This window comes from Pholcus phalangioides, unplaced genomic scaffold, assembly GCF_987345545.1.
Source record: "Pholcus phalangioides strain wild (caught in Gottingen) unplaced genomic scaffold, Ppha-v1.0 ptg000011l_1, whole genome shotgun sequence".
Lineage (NCBI taxonomy): Eukaryota > Metazoa > Arthropoda > Arachnida > Araneae > Pholcidae > Pholcus > Pholcus phalangioides.
The window spans coordinates 11,044,737-11,063,188 of record NW_028301604.1 but is presented as its reverse complement, the minus strand read 5'-3'; the positions used below and the strand labels follow the sequence as shown (position 1 = coordinate 11,063,188).

At 35.4% G+C, this 18,452-nt stretch overlaps 1 protein-coding gene across 2 annotated transcripts in view; it reads left to right on the top strand.

The window, feature by feature from the left end:
• The window catches only part of synr (BH3-only protein sayonara), a 41,153-nt gene that overhangs the window by 2,971 nt on the left and 19,730 nt on the right, over positions 1–18,452 (top strand). The window contains exons 2-9 of one of the 2 annotated variants that reach the window (XM_089238995.1): positions 2,553–2,677; positions 4,742–4,852; positions 6,139–6,314; positions 8,446–8,578; positions 10,558–10,684; positions 11,921–12,119; positions 14,342–14,486; positions 17,517–17,630. In XM_089238995.1, coding sequence (XP_089095121.1) covers positions 2,639–2,677; positions 4,742–4,852; positions 6,139–6,314; positions 8,446–8,578; positions 10,558–10,684; positions 11,921–12,119; positions 14,342–14,486; positions 17,517–17,630 — 1,044 coding nt within the window. In that variant the 5' untranslated portion in view covers positions 2,553–2,638. Of the gene's footprint in view, positions 1–2,552; positions 2,678–4,741; positions 4,853–6,138; positions 6,315–8,430; positions 8,579–10,557; positions 10,685–11,920; positions 12,120–14,341; positions 14,487–17,516; positions 17,631–18,452 lie in introns of both variants that reach the window. The other variant, XM_089238994.1, reaches the window with a different exon arrangement.

Genomic DNA, 18,452 nt, shown 5'->3' with positions numbered 1-18,452 from the left:
TTATTGCCTATAGAAATTCTTTTTTGTCTTGATGTCTTTACAGAAACGTCTGAAATTGAAGAGAAATTAACACTGTGAGTAGATCAGATCTCCCCCTCCAAATACCTAAATAACATCTGTTGATGTTGAGAGAAGTTTATCTTGTCTTTTCAGGAATTTGATGAAATCAAATATTGAGAATGAATGTGGTGTTTTCAATAGATACTATAAGAATTTTTTTTATTTAACCTCCAGTCAAAATAATGACTGGTTCAGTCTCTAAAGAAATTTCTTTTATTATTTTTTTGTTAGTTTTTAAGGCATTTTTTCGAATTTTTAGGGAATTTTTTCAAGTTTTTGGGGCGTTTTTTATAGTCATTTTTCAGGTTTTTTAGGTCAACAACATCCGGACCTTGTTCATAACACATATAAAACTGCAATCATTATAAAATTTAACAGACGTTTGATCATTTTCAAAAATAAAACTTAACTACACACACAATTCTTATGTGAAATAGGTCTAAAATATACGCATGTATTCCTATATAACTACGAAATAAATATAGAATGATGAATTTGGTCAAGAGTACACAAACACACGTATAATACTGTACTTGAATAATAATGACCATCAAACGATGCATCAAAAAAAGATTTTTATCTGATTCGCATTTAACTGAATAGGAATAAAACATTCTTTGTTGGATTGCATAAGAAAAATATGCTATCATAAAAATTCCATGGTATATTTTGCAAGAGTTCGATGATGTCTGGTGTCATTCACCTGTGACGGCACTTGTACAGGAAGCACATGAACTATGTTTTGTGAAGCACATCGGATCGATGGCGCTTCATCATCTCACGAGGGCTTTTATCATCCAGTGACACTTTCTGATTCTCTTTTGGGAACATACGAAAAAAAAATTTTGCTCGTTAACTAAAAATTACCCACTTATTCTGGGAGTGATTTTGAGCAAATCAGTGAAAGTACTGTGTGTAAATTGTATGAAATGAACGCTGAAGATTTAAAAATCTCAATCATTAATTTTTAATTAATGAGTTGAGTGAAATGATTTTTTATACCTTTGAGGTGAATAATCATGTCTGTATTGATGCAATTCCATTATATATACGGGATGATAAATAAAGTCTCTTAGCCGCATTTTACTGGCAAACCGGTGATCTTAGAAGCATACTCCCAGTTAGAAAAAGTACCCAAATAATGTGTAGACCTCAGATACGTCATTCATATTGCAGCATAGTTATTAAAATGTAAAAATTAACTTTTTATATGAACACCCTGTCCTCAAAAGTCCAATTAAAAAGTTGTTGTCCTGCCTCTTTTGAGGCCAACAAAAAAACTTCTACATTTCAAAGTGCAATATTCGTTTAGATATTTGAATTTAAAATCAGAGTTTCAAAAAGTTGGAGAAAAAACAGCATAAACTAACTGACAAACTCATTTTACATTGTTTTTTTCCAAACTTTTCTTTAATTTTTTTAATTTAAATATCTCAACGAATATTGCACTTAGAAACGTGAAACTTTTTTTGTTGGCCTCAAGACAGACAGGACAACAACCTTTTAATTGGGGTTCTGAGGACAGTGTCTGTATAAAAAGTTAATTTTTATATTTTAATAACTATACACAACCGCTTTCAACATGACTGACCTATCTGAGTTCTACACGTAATATGGATACTTTTTGTAATTGGAAGTATGTTCTAAAATCAACGATTCGCTAGTAAAATGCGGCCAAGGGGCTTTCCTTACTACCCTGTATATAAATGATTTATTGAAGAGCTCAACTTTCAAGCTCAGTTTGAATGAGAGAAAGCTCGGCATTATTCTTTTCAATACGTCTTCTCCGAAAATTTATTTGGAATGGTTTTGGATCAAATTCCTTTCTCATTTCATGATGGATAATGATGATGGTGTGCCACTCGCAGAAGTAGAGAATTCTTGAAGTTGGCAATTTACTATATAGACTTGGCATTTCTGATTCTATTATTAAAACTCGGTGTCGGTATTGGACTAGAGTACTTCGTTTCGAAAGAACTCGGTTGAATGCCAGTCAACAAAGTCTCATTAAATTCACCTTAACTTCTGATCGATTAATGTTTTCATGAGAGCCGATCTCTTTTCATGCAGCTGGTCATGCGAGATTGCATGTGCGAAGTAAAGCCAGTCATTTTAGCTGGACTAAACCCGCTATGGAAGATAGCATTCCAAAAAACCTCTACGCTAACGTTTCTTTTTTTTTTTTTTTATGAGAATAGTGGGAACGTTTTCCTGATATTAGATCTAGGACCCTAAGTGCTTTGATGTTTTATGCTGAAATGTGGCGAAAAATAGTAAAAACCAATTGAAGTGCGGAAAGCAAAAAACCATTTCATATCGTCAAATAGACCTAAAAATTAATATAAAATATAACATGAATGATAATCTATTTGTCAAGCAGTTATTTTAAATAAATATTCTTACTGTACGTAACTTTATTTTGAGCAATTTGACCACTTTAATATCCTCTCGAATTTATTCTATCATTCGATATTGTTTTGCTATATGTACAGAGACGTGCTCTTGAAGTGTAATGAGTCCAAGTAAATGGCGATGTCGTTGTTTTCCCATTTTTTTTTAATCTGTTCAACTGCTCAACATGGGATGCGGTAGTACGAAGTACGCCAATGCCAAAAAGGTGAGTCTATTGAAAGTTATTCGTTAATTTATTTAGTAGTTTTCATTTAGAAGGTGATTCAAAATTTTTTTGGTAGCAACGTTAAGGGGTGATACCGTAGAACAACCCCCCCCCCTCTTCAATCCGTTTCTCGCGTGCACCACGCTGCTCTCTGAAGCACCCAGAGTGCTCAATGCTCGTGTCCGATTTCGTGCTCGCGAGCACTTGATAAACGTCCCAAGGAAACACCTTGTACAAATCGCATTGAAGGATTGAAATCGTCCTGATTCCATTTATGGGTATGTCAAACTTGCCGTAAGGGTGCTCATCTTTTGATGATGGGAACAGGCAGTGTTCGCGACTAGAAAAAGGTTGAAGACCTCTGCCGTAGAACAAAGTTGAACAAGCATTTTTCGCTATGGAGTGTGTGGTTGAAAATGATGTTGTTGTGTAAATAATGTAAAAAACCATATTAACGGCATTAATGTTCGTCCTTGGGGTTTCGATGGGAATAGCGTACATAATGTCCAGGAGATGACCCCACAAAAAAGAAGCCGAAAGCAGAAAGATCGAGGGGGAAGCTATACCAATGGCCCACCATATACAATCCATTGGAGTACAAAGTGATTGAGATAGTGTTTTTGAAAGGGTGCTAGTCAGCAGTTCCGCGATATATATTTTGTGTGCAAAATTATATTGAATTTAGTACAGTAATAAGACTATTTCTTAATCGGTGTATCACAGATCTTTAGGGCGATGTCGAAGTGCCTCAAGATCAGGCGGGGTGACGGGAGACATTTGAAATCTTCAAGGGTGTCGCAAACGTAAAACGTTTGGGAATCCCTGGTTAAAGTAATTCCAAATTTCACGGTGAAATGGGCCAGCTTCATCATGCTTTAACCACGTGTGCCCTCAGATGATTGATTGCACATATTACATATAAGCACATATAAGCAAATCCGTCAAGATTACTGGTGAAGTGCTGCCCTACAAAACACTCTCTAAAAGCTCCTTACACTCTCTTTTACTAGCTTTTAGCTACTATTCTTTGCGCTGTCCCAGCTTTCTTCATCACATTATGAATTGCCTGTTGTACCGTGTCAATTCAGATATAATTTTTTATTTTTCTCTTTGTATTTTCTTTCAAATATTGTAAAATATGTAATTTAATTGTAAACTCTAATTTGTATAGTTTTATCGTAATTGGCTGGGGATAAACAAATTAAATTATGTAAAACAGAGGTTCTTAACCTTTTGTTTTTCACGGACACCTTGTGGAAATAAAATGAAGGACGCGGACCCATATTTTGTCTTTGAAATGACAGCCACGGATCTCTTCTACCAATAAAATGAATGCATAATATCCAGAAAATACCTGTTTCCTTGATATCTTGGGCTGAGAAAAAGCCGTCTATCTCTCTCTCTCTCTCTAAACCGTCCCATCTGGGGGCCATTTCCTGAAGTCAAGAGAGGCTACTAACATCTTTACTTCAGCGCCTCACGCCACAGTGCGTGAAATAAGAAGGGCAGGGTCGTGTCTACAATGGTGTAGATGGTTGCATGCTTGCCCAGTATGCAAGAGAGCCTGGGTTCCAGTTTTGGCGGAGACAAGATGACTTTTCTTTCCGAGTTCCCCTCAGCATAATATTCAGGAAATACCTGTTTCCTTAATATTCAGTATATAATATAAAAATAATAAATTGCTTTCTCATACAAGTTTACGGACTTCTGAAATTTTTCCAAGCACCACTAAGGGGTTCTTGAACCCCTGGTTAAGAACCTATGCTCTGAATGCACCCTCTACTGTCTCTGCTATTATAATTCGACCACACATTATATGACAAGAAATGCTTATATAAGTATATTTTATAGATCCCTTTCAGTTTCTATCAAAAGTGTTGAATCACTCAGTATAGTATAGTATACCTCATGATCATAATATACCAATGTTGCTGCAGCTGCATCAAAAACTGAACAGTATATTGTATTTTGATCTATTATTTTAAATAATGCGTAAATTAATAATATTATATTTGTCTCACAGTAATGAATATATATATTTTTTGACTTCGTTTTTCCAAACAGATAGACCCTACTAACGATGAGTCAATACAAGTCCCTTTAAAATTACCCAATAAAGATCAAAATCCAGATGTTGGCTTTGTTATTGAAGAGAAAGGTTCAACAAAAATTAAGGTTTGAAATTCTTTTCCGCCTGTTTCCTTGATATACGTTTGTTTTATTGCCATTTTGAAATATTTGATCTTATTAATAACTCATTTGGGTCTTGGCAAAAAATGTAAAAAAAACTAAAGCTTTTTATGGTATGAACGGTACGAATTTTGTACAAATACGGTTCCATTCACCCTCACCACATCTCATAAGGATGACATGAATGAAGAAAAAATAGTGGTAAATAGTTTCATTTCCGAGAATCGTTTACCTTGACCGTTAGGCTTTTGAATAAATATGATCTAGTAAGTTTGTTAGGTCAACAACACCTACGTTACAAAGTGGGAGCCCTCACAAAGATAGTGACCTAAAAATCTGGTGAATCTTCTAATGTGAATAAACATTTCAAACTACCCCCATAGGGTTACGCCTTTATTTTTGCGTCCTTCGGTTAAGAGTGACATAATTGTAACAAGAACTAATTTATCTTTCAGAACCTTCCTTTGCATTATGAGTTTAAAACTATAATTACTCCTTATATCTACTTCATTTTACCTAACCACGAAACACATGAACTCATTCGATAGACAAAGGGGTAGTTTCTATTGAAAATGCTTTCAACACCCTCTGTCTTTTCTTGACCCTTGATGACTGATGTTAAAGTTTTAACGGACTTTTCAAAGTATGCGTGATTGAATTAACCCTCATATCTCATTGATGAAGATGTAGCAATATTTTTAAAACTTGAATAACAGTTTCAAAGCATACGAAAAGTTAAATTTTATTAATAGTTTACTTTTTATGACATTCTAGCTCTTTGTTTTTTGTTTTGGTGAAACAAAGTACTGAATAACTGAACAAAATCAAACATAGCTAATGTACTTTTCCAATCATATCCGTATCAGTTGATAATAAAAATTGAAATAAATTATCGAATATTTAGCCTAACCATTCATATGCATAATGACGCTGAATTTTTAAGAGATTTATGCATGTGTATTAATTACGCAAAGTTTTTGTTTTAATTATTGAATAAGTCCTATAAAAACTGACGGAAATTTATCCCCATCGATGAGGATTTTCTCTGTTTTCCCGAAATAAGCAGGTTATGGAATGAAAGAGCTTTTTCATGCATATTAATTGTGTATTTACTAACCCTATAATGCTACCCGTGGTGGGCATGTGCCCCATCAAACATTGAGTTTTAATTCGTGTTTAAAGGATGGGTAGCATTCCAGGGTTGAAAAGTTTTGTGAAATATTCAAACTCTTTTCTGACAATTTTTATTTATCAATTACAATCTATTAAAGCCTGTAGAAATATCAGCCGAAACACTACAAAAATACCTGGATTTAGAAAAAGAGATACAATATTTTGAACGACGACAAGTATTGGATAGTTATCAGGTAACAGTGGAGCAACTGGAGCGACTAGAACAAAAGCTGAAAGAGCTGGAGACGACTAAAAAGGAGCAAGAAGAAATTGCGTAAGTAAAATATTTTGCTTCAGATAAAACTCGATATTAGAGATGAAATCACACAACCCGAGACCCACTCTAGCATCAAATAGACTGCAGTAATAATCAACTCATATTAAGATAAATTGTTATTCCTAACTTTTGTTAGAGTCAAAAACCAGTTTGTGGATAAAACTCTAAATATAGAGCAAATGGCTATTCTCCGTATTAAAGGATTGTACGGAATTTGATAAGAAATATTGATAATACACAAATACTTCTCAAATACTAGACAGGACTCAAGTAAAATATTCAAGGGTAAGATAAGATGATATAAAAATTATATTTAGGTAGACACAAAAATTCACAGGTGTATTTGTGATATAAATTCACTCCACTAAACATACACGAGAGAAAAGACTGTTTGCTCTAAAAACTACTCTAAATACCATAAATACAAAATATACACTCAAAAAAAGTCGACTGGGTAATAAAGATTATTCACATATTGCGAATTTATCGATAAAAAAGTCAACGGCTCTGACGAAACCTGGACAGCTCGAAAGAAATTGGAATTTTATTTCTTGGCAATTTAACCCACAAAAATGATCCATGTTACATAATACGTATTATTACACTGGTGTAAGAAATTAGGAGAATTTGGAGACTTGGTCGATTATCTCTAGAACTACTGTACCGATTTTAATGAAATTTGATATGTACATACATTGATACAATACAAAACAAATAACCATTCAATAATTGTAATACACACGCATGATCGTGCGTAACACTCGTTGGAGTCGGAAGGTATGAAACAGCGGTTGCAGAATAAACAAAAAAATGGGTTAATAGGGTTAATGGTGTATGGTCCCCTCTTACAGATATACAGGTCTCGCAGCGTGATTTCATACTTGAAATAAGGTAGTTTATGATTTCCTGTAGCAATTGGTCCCACTCGTTCAGCAACGCTGTTTTCATTCCCTGGATGGTTCCCGGAGGGGGGTTGCGAGTTGCAATTGCCCTCCCCAGAGCGTCCCAGACATGCTCTATAGGGTTAAGGTCTGGAGATCTGGCTGGCCAATCCATCCGGCGAATATCCTCACTCTCTAGAAAATCGTCGAGCAGAAGAGCTCTATGTGGCCTCGCGTTATCGTCCATTAAAATGAACTCAGGGCCAACTGCACCCCTGAAAAGCCGAACATAGGGCTCCAAGACCTCATCCATATACCTCACACTAGTCACAGTGCCGCTTTCAAAGACATGGAGAGGTGTGCGATCATCCAATATGATGCCTGCCCCGACCATTAAACCTCCTCCGCCATAATGGTCGATTTCGCGGACATTGGAGGGTAGGTAGCGGGTCCCTGGTTCTCTTCATATGAACGTACGGCGAGAATCGGTGCTTAGGCTGAACCGGGACTCATCAGTGAAGAGAACGGTCGCCCATTGATCCATACTCCAATCTCTATGCACCATGATAAACGGATTCTCCTGTCCGTAGAAGTGAGCGGGACGCAAACAGCAGGTCTTCTTGCAAACAACCCTCTCCCATGAAGTCTTTTGGAAACAGTCACCCTTGATACACGGGTTCCTGTGGCTGCATACAAGTCACGAGAGAGCTGAGAAGCTGTAGCACTCCTGTTACGCCTCGCTATAATCGACAAATGGCGATCTTCTCTGGCTGTCGTGGCTCTTGGACGACCTTGCCCAGGCTTTCTCTCGATGGATCCGGTATCCTGGAACTGTTTCCATAAGTTACACACGACGCTGGGCGTTAAATTGAACTCTCTACAAATCTGGATTTGAGATTGGCCTGCTTCTAGCCTCCCCACCTCATTCCATCATCTAAACGTTGATGGCTACTCATTTTTACTGTTACAATTTGAAATTAACCGATTGCTGCAAAATAACACCGAGAAATTCGCAGAGGTGTGCTAGCGAACGAAATGCATTTTAACTTACGCGCGTTTATAAAGCTTATAAAGCCTGTTTCTCTACTGGCTCCGCCTACACACACGTGTACGCTTACGTATTTGACGTACAAGATTTGCATTTTTGTCTAGAAGCAGTGGTTTTACATTCAGTTTAGTTCTTTTCTTGAAATTCGATAAAATATGCAAATTCTCTTAATTTATTTCACCAGTGTATTTGATCACAGGAGTCGTCTTCAAGATGCGGTCAACAAGAAAGGTAGAAGACAGTCAGTCAAAGAATTTCTTTTATCGAAGAACCAAGAAGGCGATTCACTTAACAACGATGAACAAGAATACGTTGATATTCTCAATCGCCTGGTGAGTTATCACGGTAATTTTTTTAAGACCTCCATATGTGTATGTGATATCTTAATGCACATGGTGTATAGAAAATTTTCTTTACCCTGGAATAACTCGCGAACCGTTAATCCTAGAAGCATACTTCCAATTAAAAAAAGTATCCAATTAACTTGTAGACCTCAGATACGTCATTCATATAGCAAGTTGTATTAAAATTAAAATAAAAAACTTTTTATTTGGTCACCCTGTCCTTAAAACCAAATTAGAAAGTTGTTGCCCTGTCTCTTCTGAGCCCAATAAAAAAATTCCATGTTTTTAAGTGCAATATTCGTTGAGGTATTTTTCACTTGAAAATCGCTGAAAATAAGGGAAAGAGCGAATATGAAGCGTATAATGAGAAAATGAGTTTGTCCGTTAGTTTATGGGGTCCGTTAAAATTAATTCTAGGATCAACGGTTCGCGAGTTATTCCAGGATAAAGGGAATTTCCTATGCTCCGTGTACGTCAAAATAGTCGAATAAACGATACAAAACTGAAAGAAATTATGATTCATAAATTAGCACTTTTGATTATTAGAAGGATTTCTCTAGGCCTCATCCACGGTTGTTAGTATCGAACACATATTCACAAATAAAAAATTTCTCAAGATTCACTGATTTACCTAAATAAATTTAAAATCATGTTGTGACCGAAATATCTTTGAGATGATCCATTGAAACCTCATAACCTGTTGTGAAATACTCTGATTTCTAAAATAATCTATATTTTGAAGAAATTATCGTCAATGTTCATGCTTATGGGGTGCGTATAGAAAGAATCTTTAAAGTCAATAAAGATAAATATTTGTCTTTATTGGCCTTAACCCATTAACCGGCATAGCAGATGTAAGTGAGGTAAGAGAGAGATAAATTAGCCACGTATAGCCTATAAAAAATTTTCTCCCACCTGGTGTTAAGGATGGTTAGATTCTAAGGACAGGCTCTGTCCCATCGACTAGTGTTAACTCCTGTACATGTTCAGTACACTCAAAATTACATGCAACAGGTTTTAGTCTGATCATTGCGAAAGTTGTCCATGATTCATACGTATGCAGGTAATATGGTACAGTACAGGGTGGTTATAAATATATTGACACTACTCAGACATGTAGCTCCCATTCTGATGGAGGTATTTCGATGAAACTTGCTATATAGGATATATGAACCATGGGAAAGAAAGATTCAATAAAAAAAATTCAATTTTTGACCACAAGAGGAAAAAGTGGCGCTTTTTATCACAGTAACCCTCTTCCCATAATCCAAATAACATATATACAGTTTCAATGAAATACGTCCACCACAACCGGCGTGACATAAGTCAGAGTAGTGTCAGTTGAATTATACTGTCACTACTTCGACCTATGTAGCGCCCGTTGTGGTGGACGTATTTCATTGAAACTTTGTATATACGTTATTTGGATTATGGGGAAAAGGTAACTGTAATAAAAATTGCTACTTTTTCACCTAGTGGTCAAAAATTGAACTTTTTTATTGAATCTTTCTTTCCCCATGGTCCATATATCCTATATACGAATACAAATACAACGCCACAACAGGCAAAATGCCCAACGAGGTGGCTGAGAAAAAGATACCCATAACAAATATGAATGTCATATATTTCAAAAATATAGCAACCCAATTAAAAACACAATCACAAAAATTATAAACAATATATACACATGATACAATGCCCATAAAGAATATAATGGTTGTCTTATTCTAAGTATGGATAGCTTCTCGATTTACCAAGTTGCATCAAAATACCTCCATTCAAATGGGCGCTACATACGTCTGAGTAGTGTCAGTTTATTTATAACCACCCTGTATTTAAAAGGCCGTTTGGTATCATATCCTTGATGGAATATATTTATTATTACACTACCAATTCGTTTGTGAACATAACAGACTTTAGAGCCTACCTGATATGTTTATAACTTTGAAATATCATATTTCTTCTAGGAAGTACTGACAAGAGAAATCGAAAGCACAGAAAATCAAAGAGACCTACAAAAGAAAGAAGTTGAAACTTTGACTGCCGATGGAGAAACGCTACAGAAACTTTATACTAAACGTGATGATCTATTAGGTGAGTCTTCACGAGATTTTCAACTGTAATTTCGCAGTGATTTGGTATTTTGTTACCTCAAAAATTCAATGAATGAAAAATATGTAATCCGTTCATTCAGTACATACTGTGATATACACATAAGTACGGAGAATTCGACAAAAATATCCGAGCAATATGAATTCCGCTGTTTATTTTAAAATTCAAGAAAAATATGAAAAAATGATCAGCAAAGAGAGCAGAATTGCTTTTCGACAGTTTAACCCCCTTGAAAAATGGTTATTGGAAAAAAATACAAAAAAATCTCAAAATTTTTATACGGCCACGAATCAGAAAACTGTCAAGTAGTGAAATTTGTGCCTCTCTTTTTATTACACCGAAAACAATTAATCACATAACAATCGAAAGAAAATTTATCAGGTATTGGTTAATTAACTATTGATTTTTGGCACTTTTTTACGTGATAAAATAACTGTCTCGAAACATTCCAGCAAAAATTTTCAAAAGTCAGGAATTTCAATTACCGATATGCAAGCGAATTTTCATTGACTTGCTACAAAGTAAATTTCTTTCGATATATATGACAGAGAAAAGCACAAATTTCACTATTCGACAATTTTTTGACTAGAGGCAGTATGAAAATTTGCATTTTTGTGTTTCACCTGATAATTACTTTTTGGGTGGTTCAACCATCGCAGCAAAATTTCCTTTTTTTCGCCTATAATTATTATAGGAATTTAAAAATGAGCCGTAGAATTTTTATTCCTCTCAGATAATTTCGATGAAACACTCTGTATGTATATTAATAATGCGAACAAATTTCATGGTGTCAGATGCATATACAGGGCATGGCCCCCACAAGGGTGGGGCGACAGGGCTCCATCCGTGGAGGCCGTGGCGATTTTCATAATTTTTTTGTTTTCTCACGCTATAAATTCACTATAAAGGGGCCAGTGAAAGTCTGGTCTGGGGGCCTGCAAAACATCCCAGGCTAGAGATCCTGCTGCAGGATGTGGGGGCCATGATACGGGTGACCTGAAAGTCCTGATTCGGCCTTTATCTCATCAACCGTTTATCATACAGGTATGGATAAAGGCCGAATTTGGACTCAGTGCACCCTGTATACATATAACATTTTTTCTGTTAAAAACAGGAGCAATTAAATAAGATTCCTTTTTTTATTATTTAGCTATTATTATGTATATTGTATTATTGGATATGATTGTGGGATTTAATTTTATTTATTACACTATAAAGACAACGTGTTTGGAGGAGCTTATGGAAGCAGTCTTGAAAATCGTCTAGAAAAAGAAATGGAGCTGCTTCTTGAGAGAAAAAAACACGTCGACCAAGCTCATTTCAAGTGGAAGCAAGCCCAAATGATGGTCAAACGAGGATGCCATCAACTCGGGCTGGCAGTTCAGAAATGGAGAGAGCTCTCAAGTGTACCTGAAAAGTAATCTTTACTGTCTTCAATCATCGTACAGTAGCCTTTCACTAATCCAACTCATATCAGACCAGGGTGTGCCGGATTGCTGAAAGTTAATCAAAAAAGACGACTATCTAACCCTTTAAGCGGTTTTCAAAATTCTCCTGATCCGCTTTATGAATACCACAGTGGAAATCACTAAATCCTCTGAAAAATGCCGCCTGTTTTCAAGACGAATATTTTTTTCCGATCTAGTGCAGCTGATAAATGCCTTCCCTACTGCACTACCGAGAATAATAATAATTCTATTTTATTTATACAATATTGTTTGGCCGAAGCCTATACAAGAGAATGCGGTGATGTGGGATTAGACAAAGGAGACGATTGATGCTACATACAAAATCGGAAATCGAAGTACAATCTATACAATTTATTGTATTTGATGAAGATTGTTCCCAATCTATAATTGTTCGAGGCAATACTTAATTTGAAGCAATCTGTGGATGCAGGGAAAGTTTTCAATTTTTGGGAGTGATTGAGTCTATCAAAAAAATGTGACGATTTCATTAGAATATAGGAAGTGAAAAAGTTATAAAATAGCCGTGGATAATTTTGAAAAGTAGGGTTAGTCGAGCGATATATCGACTGGAGGTAAGCGGTAGAATATTAAGTTGTGACGGAAGCAGAGGAAGACCAGCAGTTTAAAATAAAGCGGGTAGATTTATTTTAGGTAAATTCCAACTTATCTGTATTGGCTTGTGGATGGGGATCCCAAATTTCACAGCCATAGGAGAGGGCAAGAAGGGCATAAGTTTGGAAGCAGAGATGTTGGAGATGGAGGGTGGATTATTTAAAGTTACGACGAAGGAAAACAAGTTTTTGGAAGCATTTTCCAAATATATAATCAGTGCGGAGGTTCTAACAGAGGTCCGCAGAAATTATCCCAGGTATTTGTAATGGGAATAATATTAAGTACTAATAAAAGAAGGAAGAGAAAAACTGTATCGTTTTTTTGTTATTTATGCTGTACGCATTATCCTGTACTACCTCGAAACTTAATAAAAAAATATCATCTCCCTCGTTCTGTTTTCAGACTTTGAACAAAAGCTGACTCCGCCCACTGGCAGTTGATTCACAGGTTGAAGGGAGATGAAAAACATGTTTGACTGTAAAGACAGCTTCAACGCAGTAGGTGTCAGACCAGACAAGACCCGGGCTCTGACCTTTTCGGGATATTTGCCTTTACCCATGGGGGTTGCGCTATGCTGGGGAGTAACGCAGTAGCTGGGCTCGTGATTGTCGAAATGAGAGAGTTTTAAGAAGGCGAGATATTTCGGGATTACCAAAATAAAGCGCATCAATTTAGACGAGATATCTCGTCATTGACTCTGTAAGGATTAAATGATCCAAACTTCTGCGCAAAAAAAACATGCAGTGCCAATTTTTTTCTTCTCTGGAGGCTCGAAGAATACCCGCCTAAAAAACGCGGGACTAGTGCACAGCTGAATTATCGAAAGTCTACTGTACTTAAATTCTGAAACACTAAATAATGCTACTATACAGGGTGTCCCATCAAGACCACCCAAACTCTGCACAGCCAGATTCGTCGCTTGGAATGAATAAAAAATGCCCAAAGAACTGTACCTGTGTACGACCCATAGTTTTCGAGAAAAATGCGAAGGAAAAGTATGACGTCATATCCGGTGCAAGGAAAAAACTTTATTGGAAACATGAACGTCATTTCACGATGCGCATGCAGTGATATGTGCGGTGGACATTTTGAACATTTAAACATGCAAATACCGAGAGAGATGTTCATGTTTCCATTAAAGTTTTTTTCCTTGCACAAGATATGACGTCACATACTTTTCTTTCGCATTTTTCTCGAAAACTATGGGTCGTACATGTACTGTCCTTTGGACATTTTTTATGTATTCCAAGCGACGAATCTGGCTGTGCAGAGTTTGGGTGGTCTTGATGGGACACCCTGTATTATTCTTCACCAGAGTCAGATACACACTTTTAATTAGAGTTGAAATTTTTACTTTTATAATTGTCTTGAAAAATAATTATCATGAGCCAACCTTATTGCACTTCTTGACATGGTTTTGCTTCTATTTGTTATTCTATTTTTATCCTTTTTGTTTTGGTTTTTTTTTTCAAAAATTTTGCTATTGCGTTTAAATATGTTCAAAACGTTGTATGAAAAAAGAAAACTATTAATACACAATTTTTTTTATCCTTTATAGTGACGTTGAACAACGGTATATCTGCGCAGCCGAAACTCGGAATAACCTCGTAGCCTCAAGTCAAAATTTGGAAGGCGCTCACAGGTTTTTGGAAACCATCACTTTTCCATATTGTACTAAAGAAGAAATCGATACATTGAACAAGGTATTTCAACTAGTGCAAATAAATATTTTTACGTTATACAACGGTAACTCGACCACTTGACTACTACACACACAAGCTTGAAAAGTACAAGAAACAACTCATTTAACTAAATGAAGCTGACAGCCACTTTCAGACTGTACTGTATTTGCCAGAAAAGCAAAAACAATTTTACTCTGAATATAAGAATACAGCACTGTATCATGTTGATTGATTTTTATCTGAGTATTAACATTTTAGGGATGTGGAACTCTAATGTTTGCTTAACCCTTTGATGGGCGTTTTTTACTTTCTACAATATTTAATGAAATTACTTGACAAATGTAATGTCCGGGCCTTATGAATACGAAATATGGTGAGCAATTTTTTTTTGCATCGTTCAGAAGGGAGGTGGGGGGTGGTTTAGCGGTGTAACCACCGCCCCTGCATAACACGATATTGATGAATTTTCAAGATGTTTTACATCAAAAGGATATAGTGATAACTATCTATCATTTCATTGATGAATATTAATAAAAAGATGAACATTTTTTCAAAATCTTTTAGGTTATTTGAAAATGTAATGAAAAATCTAGTATTTATTCTGATTCTATTTCGTACGACTTTGTATCAACCGATACTGAACGTAAAAGAAATTTGCGAAATAAAATCATAAAGTACAGAAAGTTATCTAGAATAACTCAATAAAAATTTGTCCACAAAATTCTCATTCATATTATTTCATATTTTTTCATAATTTATTTCTTTTATATATCTTACTTACCTTTACAAATCATGAAATTTGTGAAATTATATGACACCCTTCTATGATAAGAACACAGTGGCTCTTTACAAGTAGGCCTACTGCACATAGCAATTGTTCAGTGGGATTTCTCTTTGGTACTACAAAAGGCACATCTGTATGCATGTATACTTTACTGGTACGTGGATGTTACCTTTTGTCTTCTTCAGAAAATGGAAAGAACACTTATCTCCCCAAAAATGCATAATTCAGTCTCCCCCATTTGCAAGCATATCATATTAATCCTTAGTAACAAGAAAATATATTTCTTATCTCCAAGTGGGCAATAAAACTACCATGAAACCACATATAAACTTTGAAAGAGAATTAGAAAATTTACAACACTTTCTCGATTTCAGCAGATAAAAGAGCATGTAGCTTAAAAATGTATAAGTTTTGTTCAGGTGATATATGATCACATTTTCTTTAGATGAAATGAGAAAAATCAAAAATTTTCATCTTCCTGTAGCTAAAGTTTCATCACATATTAGTCAATAAAAAAAACTGCAGTCAATCCATGATAAGTCGAACACCGATAACTCAAATATCTGTTTATGTCGAAGTTTTCCCTCAGCCCCAGAACTTTTTCCGTATTTTAATGTTAAAATTTTCCCTTAACTCGATGTTTTTCCCTCCATGTCTAAGTTTTCGGGAATGAGAGAAATTTAAAAAATAGCATTTAGTAATAGAATTTTCTCAGCATTTACCAATAGAATTTAGTAACAGAATCGATCATTTAGCAACAGAATTGATCATTTACCAACAGGATTCAGCATTTAGCAATAGAAGCTTTAGCAGATTCTTGTTACTAATGGATTCATTTGTCTGCTTGCAAAAAGTGAATGACTTCCTCACTTACGAAGGACAAAAAAGAGAGAGAGTCGGTCAAAAATCACTGCATTATTTGGCAGAAAGTATTATCTTGTAAATCTTGTATACACTTTATTTATAATTCGTTTAATTTATATGAGTATCATGTATGCGCCCGTTTCCATAATACAGTATGTACGTCGAGTTTATTTCTAAATTTTCTCATTCAATAATTAAATCGGCTATGATTAAATTAGAATAACTTGCATTTTCAAATTTCTTCATCTCCAGTAGTTTGACATGTTTTACTAATACGATATTCGTAAATAGCCCTGCTATTTTAATAAATCTTTCTTTTTCCCACTCTGAAATCGGAATTCCCGATACGGCAAACTGACGATAACTCGAAGTTTTTGTCGGCCGCTGCACATTCGACTTATCGCGATTTTATTACATTTTGTGTTACCATATAATAGCTTTATTGAATGCTAGAAAACATTTTTCCACACTTCCTTGAGGAACTCCACTTGTGACGTCTGTCCAATCAGAGAATTCCCCGTTCACTATAATCCGTTTTGACCTATCTCTTAACCACGATTCTATCCAATTCCGCAAGTTGCCCTCTCGTGTAAACACTTCAAGAGTTTACCGTGTTGGACCCGATCGAATGCCTTCTGGAAATCAAGGTAAACAACATCTACATTTTTGCCCTTACCCAAAGCCTTAGTCACGTGGTCATAGAAACAAAAGCGGTTAGTTACACATGACTTCCCCTTCTTGAACCCACGCTGATTATCCGACAATATATTTTTCTCGTCCATCAACTTCACCAATTGCCTTTTGATAATTTTCAAAATTTTCGAGAGGGAGCTTGTCAAACTCACTCGACGACAATTCAACACAGTTCTCTGCTACCCTTTTGAAATATTGGAACAATATTAGCAAGCTTCTAATCTCTTGGGACGATACCCTCAGCAACACTACTCCTGTAAATCTGTGCGACTGGCACCAAAAATTCATTTGCACATTTCCCGAGGACTCTGGGATAAATATCTTTGCTTGCACATACATTTTTTAGAAGATTTAGGACCTCCACATCTTCCACTTGAATACCGTTGAGGATTTTATTACCCCATGCAACACTCGTACATTGAATATCGTTTTCTGTATTAAAAACTGACGCGAAAAAGTCATTGAAAGCACTACACATGCCTCAAATAACGAAGTCATTTTTTCATATTTCGGTGAGAGATTTCGTACCTCACCATTCATTTATTTTCCTCTGCTACAATGCATTTAACCTAACGGTTTGTATTCAAATTCATCACTCATAAAGTTATGAAACATAATAAACTAGTGAGGTACATTTTGTTTTGAGAAGGAATGCGATGGAATATGATATATTTTTCTTTTATTTTCAATTTCTTTTCTTTCCCTACAAGGCCATAACGTTCATCTTCACAGATATGCAGACTACGGAAAGGTACGATCATGCCATGGAATGTTATCGTACGACTTACAAGCGATGTGGAGCTCTTCGGCAATGGTTTGATCAGGTCAGTCATACGTTTGCTTTGTATTTCCTTTTTTCAATACACCGTGGAATAGACAGACATTCTTGAATCACATGCCCGAATTATGCAACAAATAAAATTCATACTTTTTTAAGGTGTTCGTATAAAATTGCAACTCTGTGATTTGCAAAGTGCGAGAGATGCTCATACAATAGAATAGATGTCTATTCTCTTATTTTCAATATCAACTCGGCAAAGGTGCTAGTATTTTTAATAGAAATTAGTTTTCTAAGAATTAGTTAAGGAAATAGTGTAAAAAATTCTGGCAACAGCGTCCCATTTGACTCCATTATTTATTTTACGAGTGAGTCGAAACTAATTGAAGCGATTGTATATTCTGATCGGAAATAAAAATAAATATGAGTGAAAATTTTGTGAAAAATGCAGTTTGATACTGAAGTTCAATTTATCAATTTCGGTGTTCTAAACTATATTGAACTCAAGAGAAAAAAGTTCAATAGAGAGTTGAATTAAGTGAGCTATAAGTATAGTTCAAAAATTTAAAAGGGGATATTCTTAGTCTCTTTCATTTTTAAGCACCGACAACCAATCAAATCGAATGTCATCGAAAATTTTTGCAAAGTAACATTCATCTCTTCATAAATAAAGGAAAAGACTATCCAGCAGTAGATGCAGATAGGACATGAACATTTATGTTTGATGGCTTTATATAACTGCAAATCATATATATTTCCATTATTTTGAGTAATTTTTGGGTAGCGTTTCTTTGACAATGTGTGATTTTTTTTTGTTTAGATATTCGTCAAATGCATATGCAAGAGGTTGAAAAAATCTAATTCACTT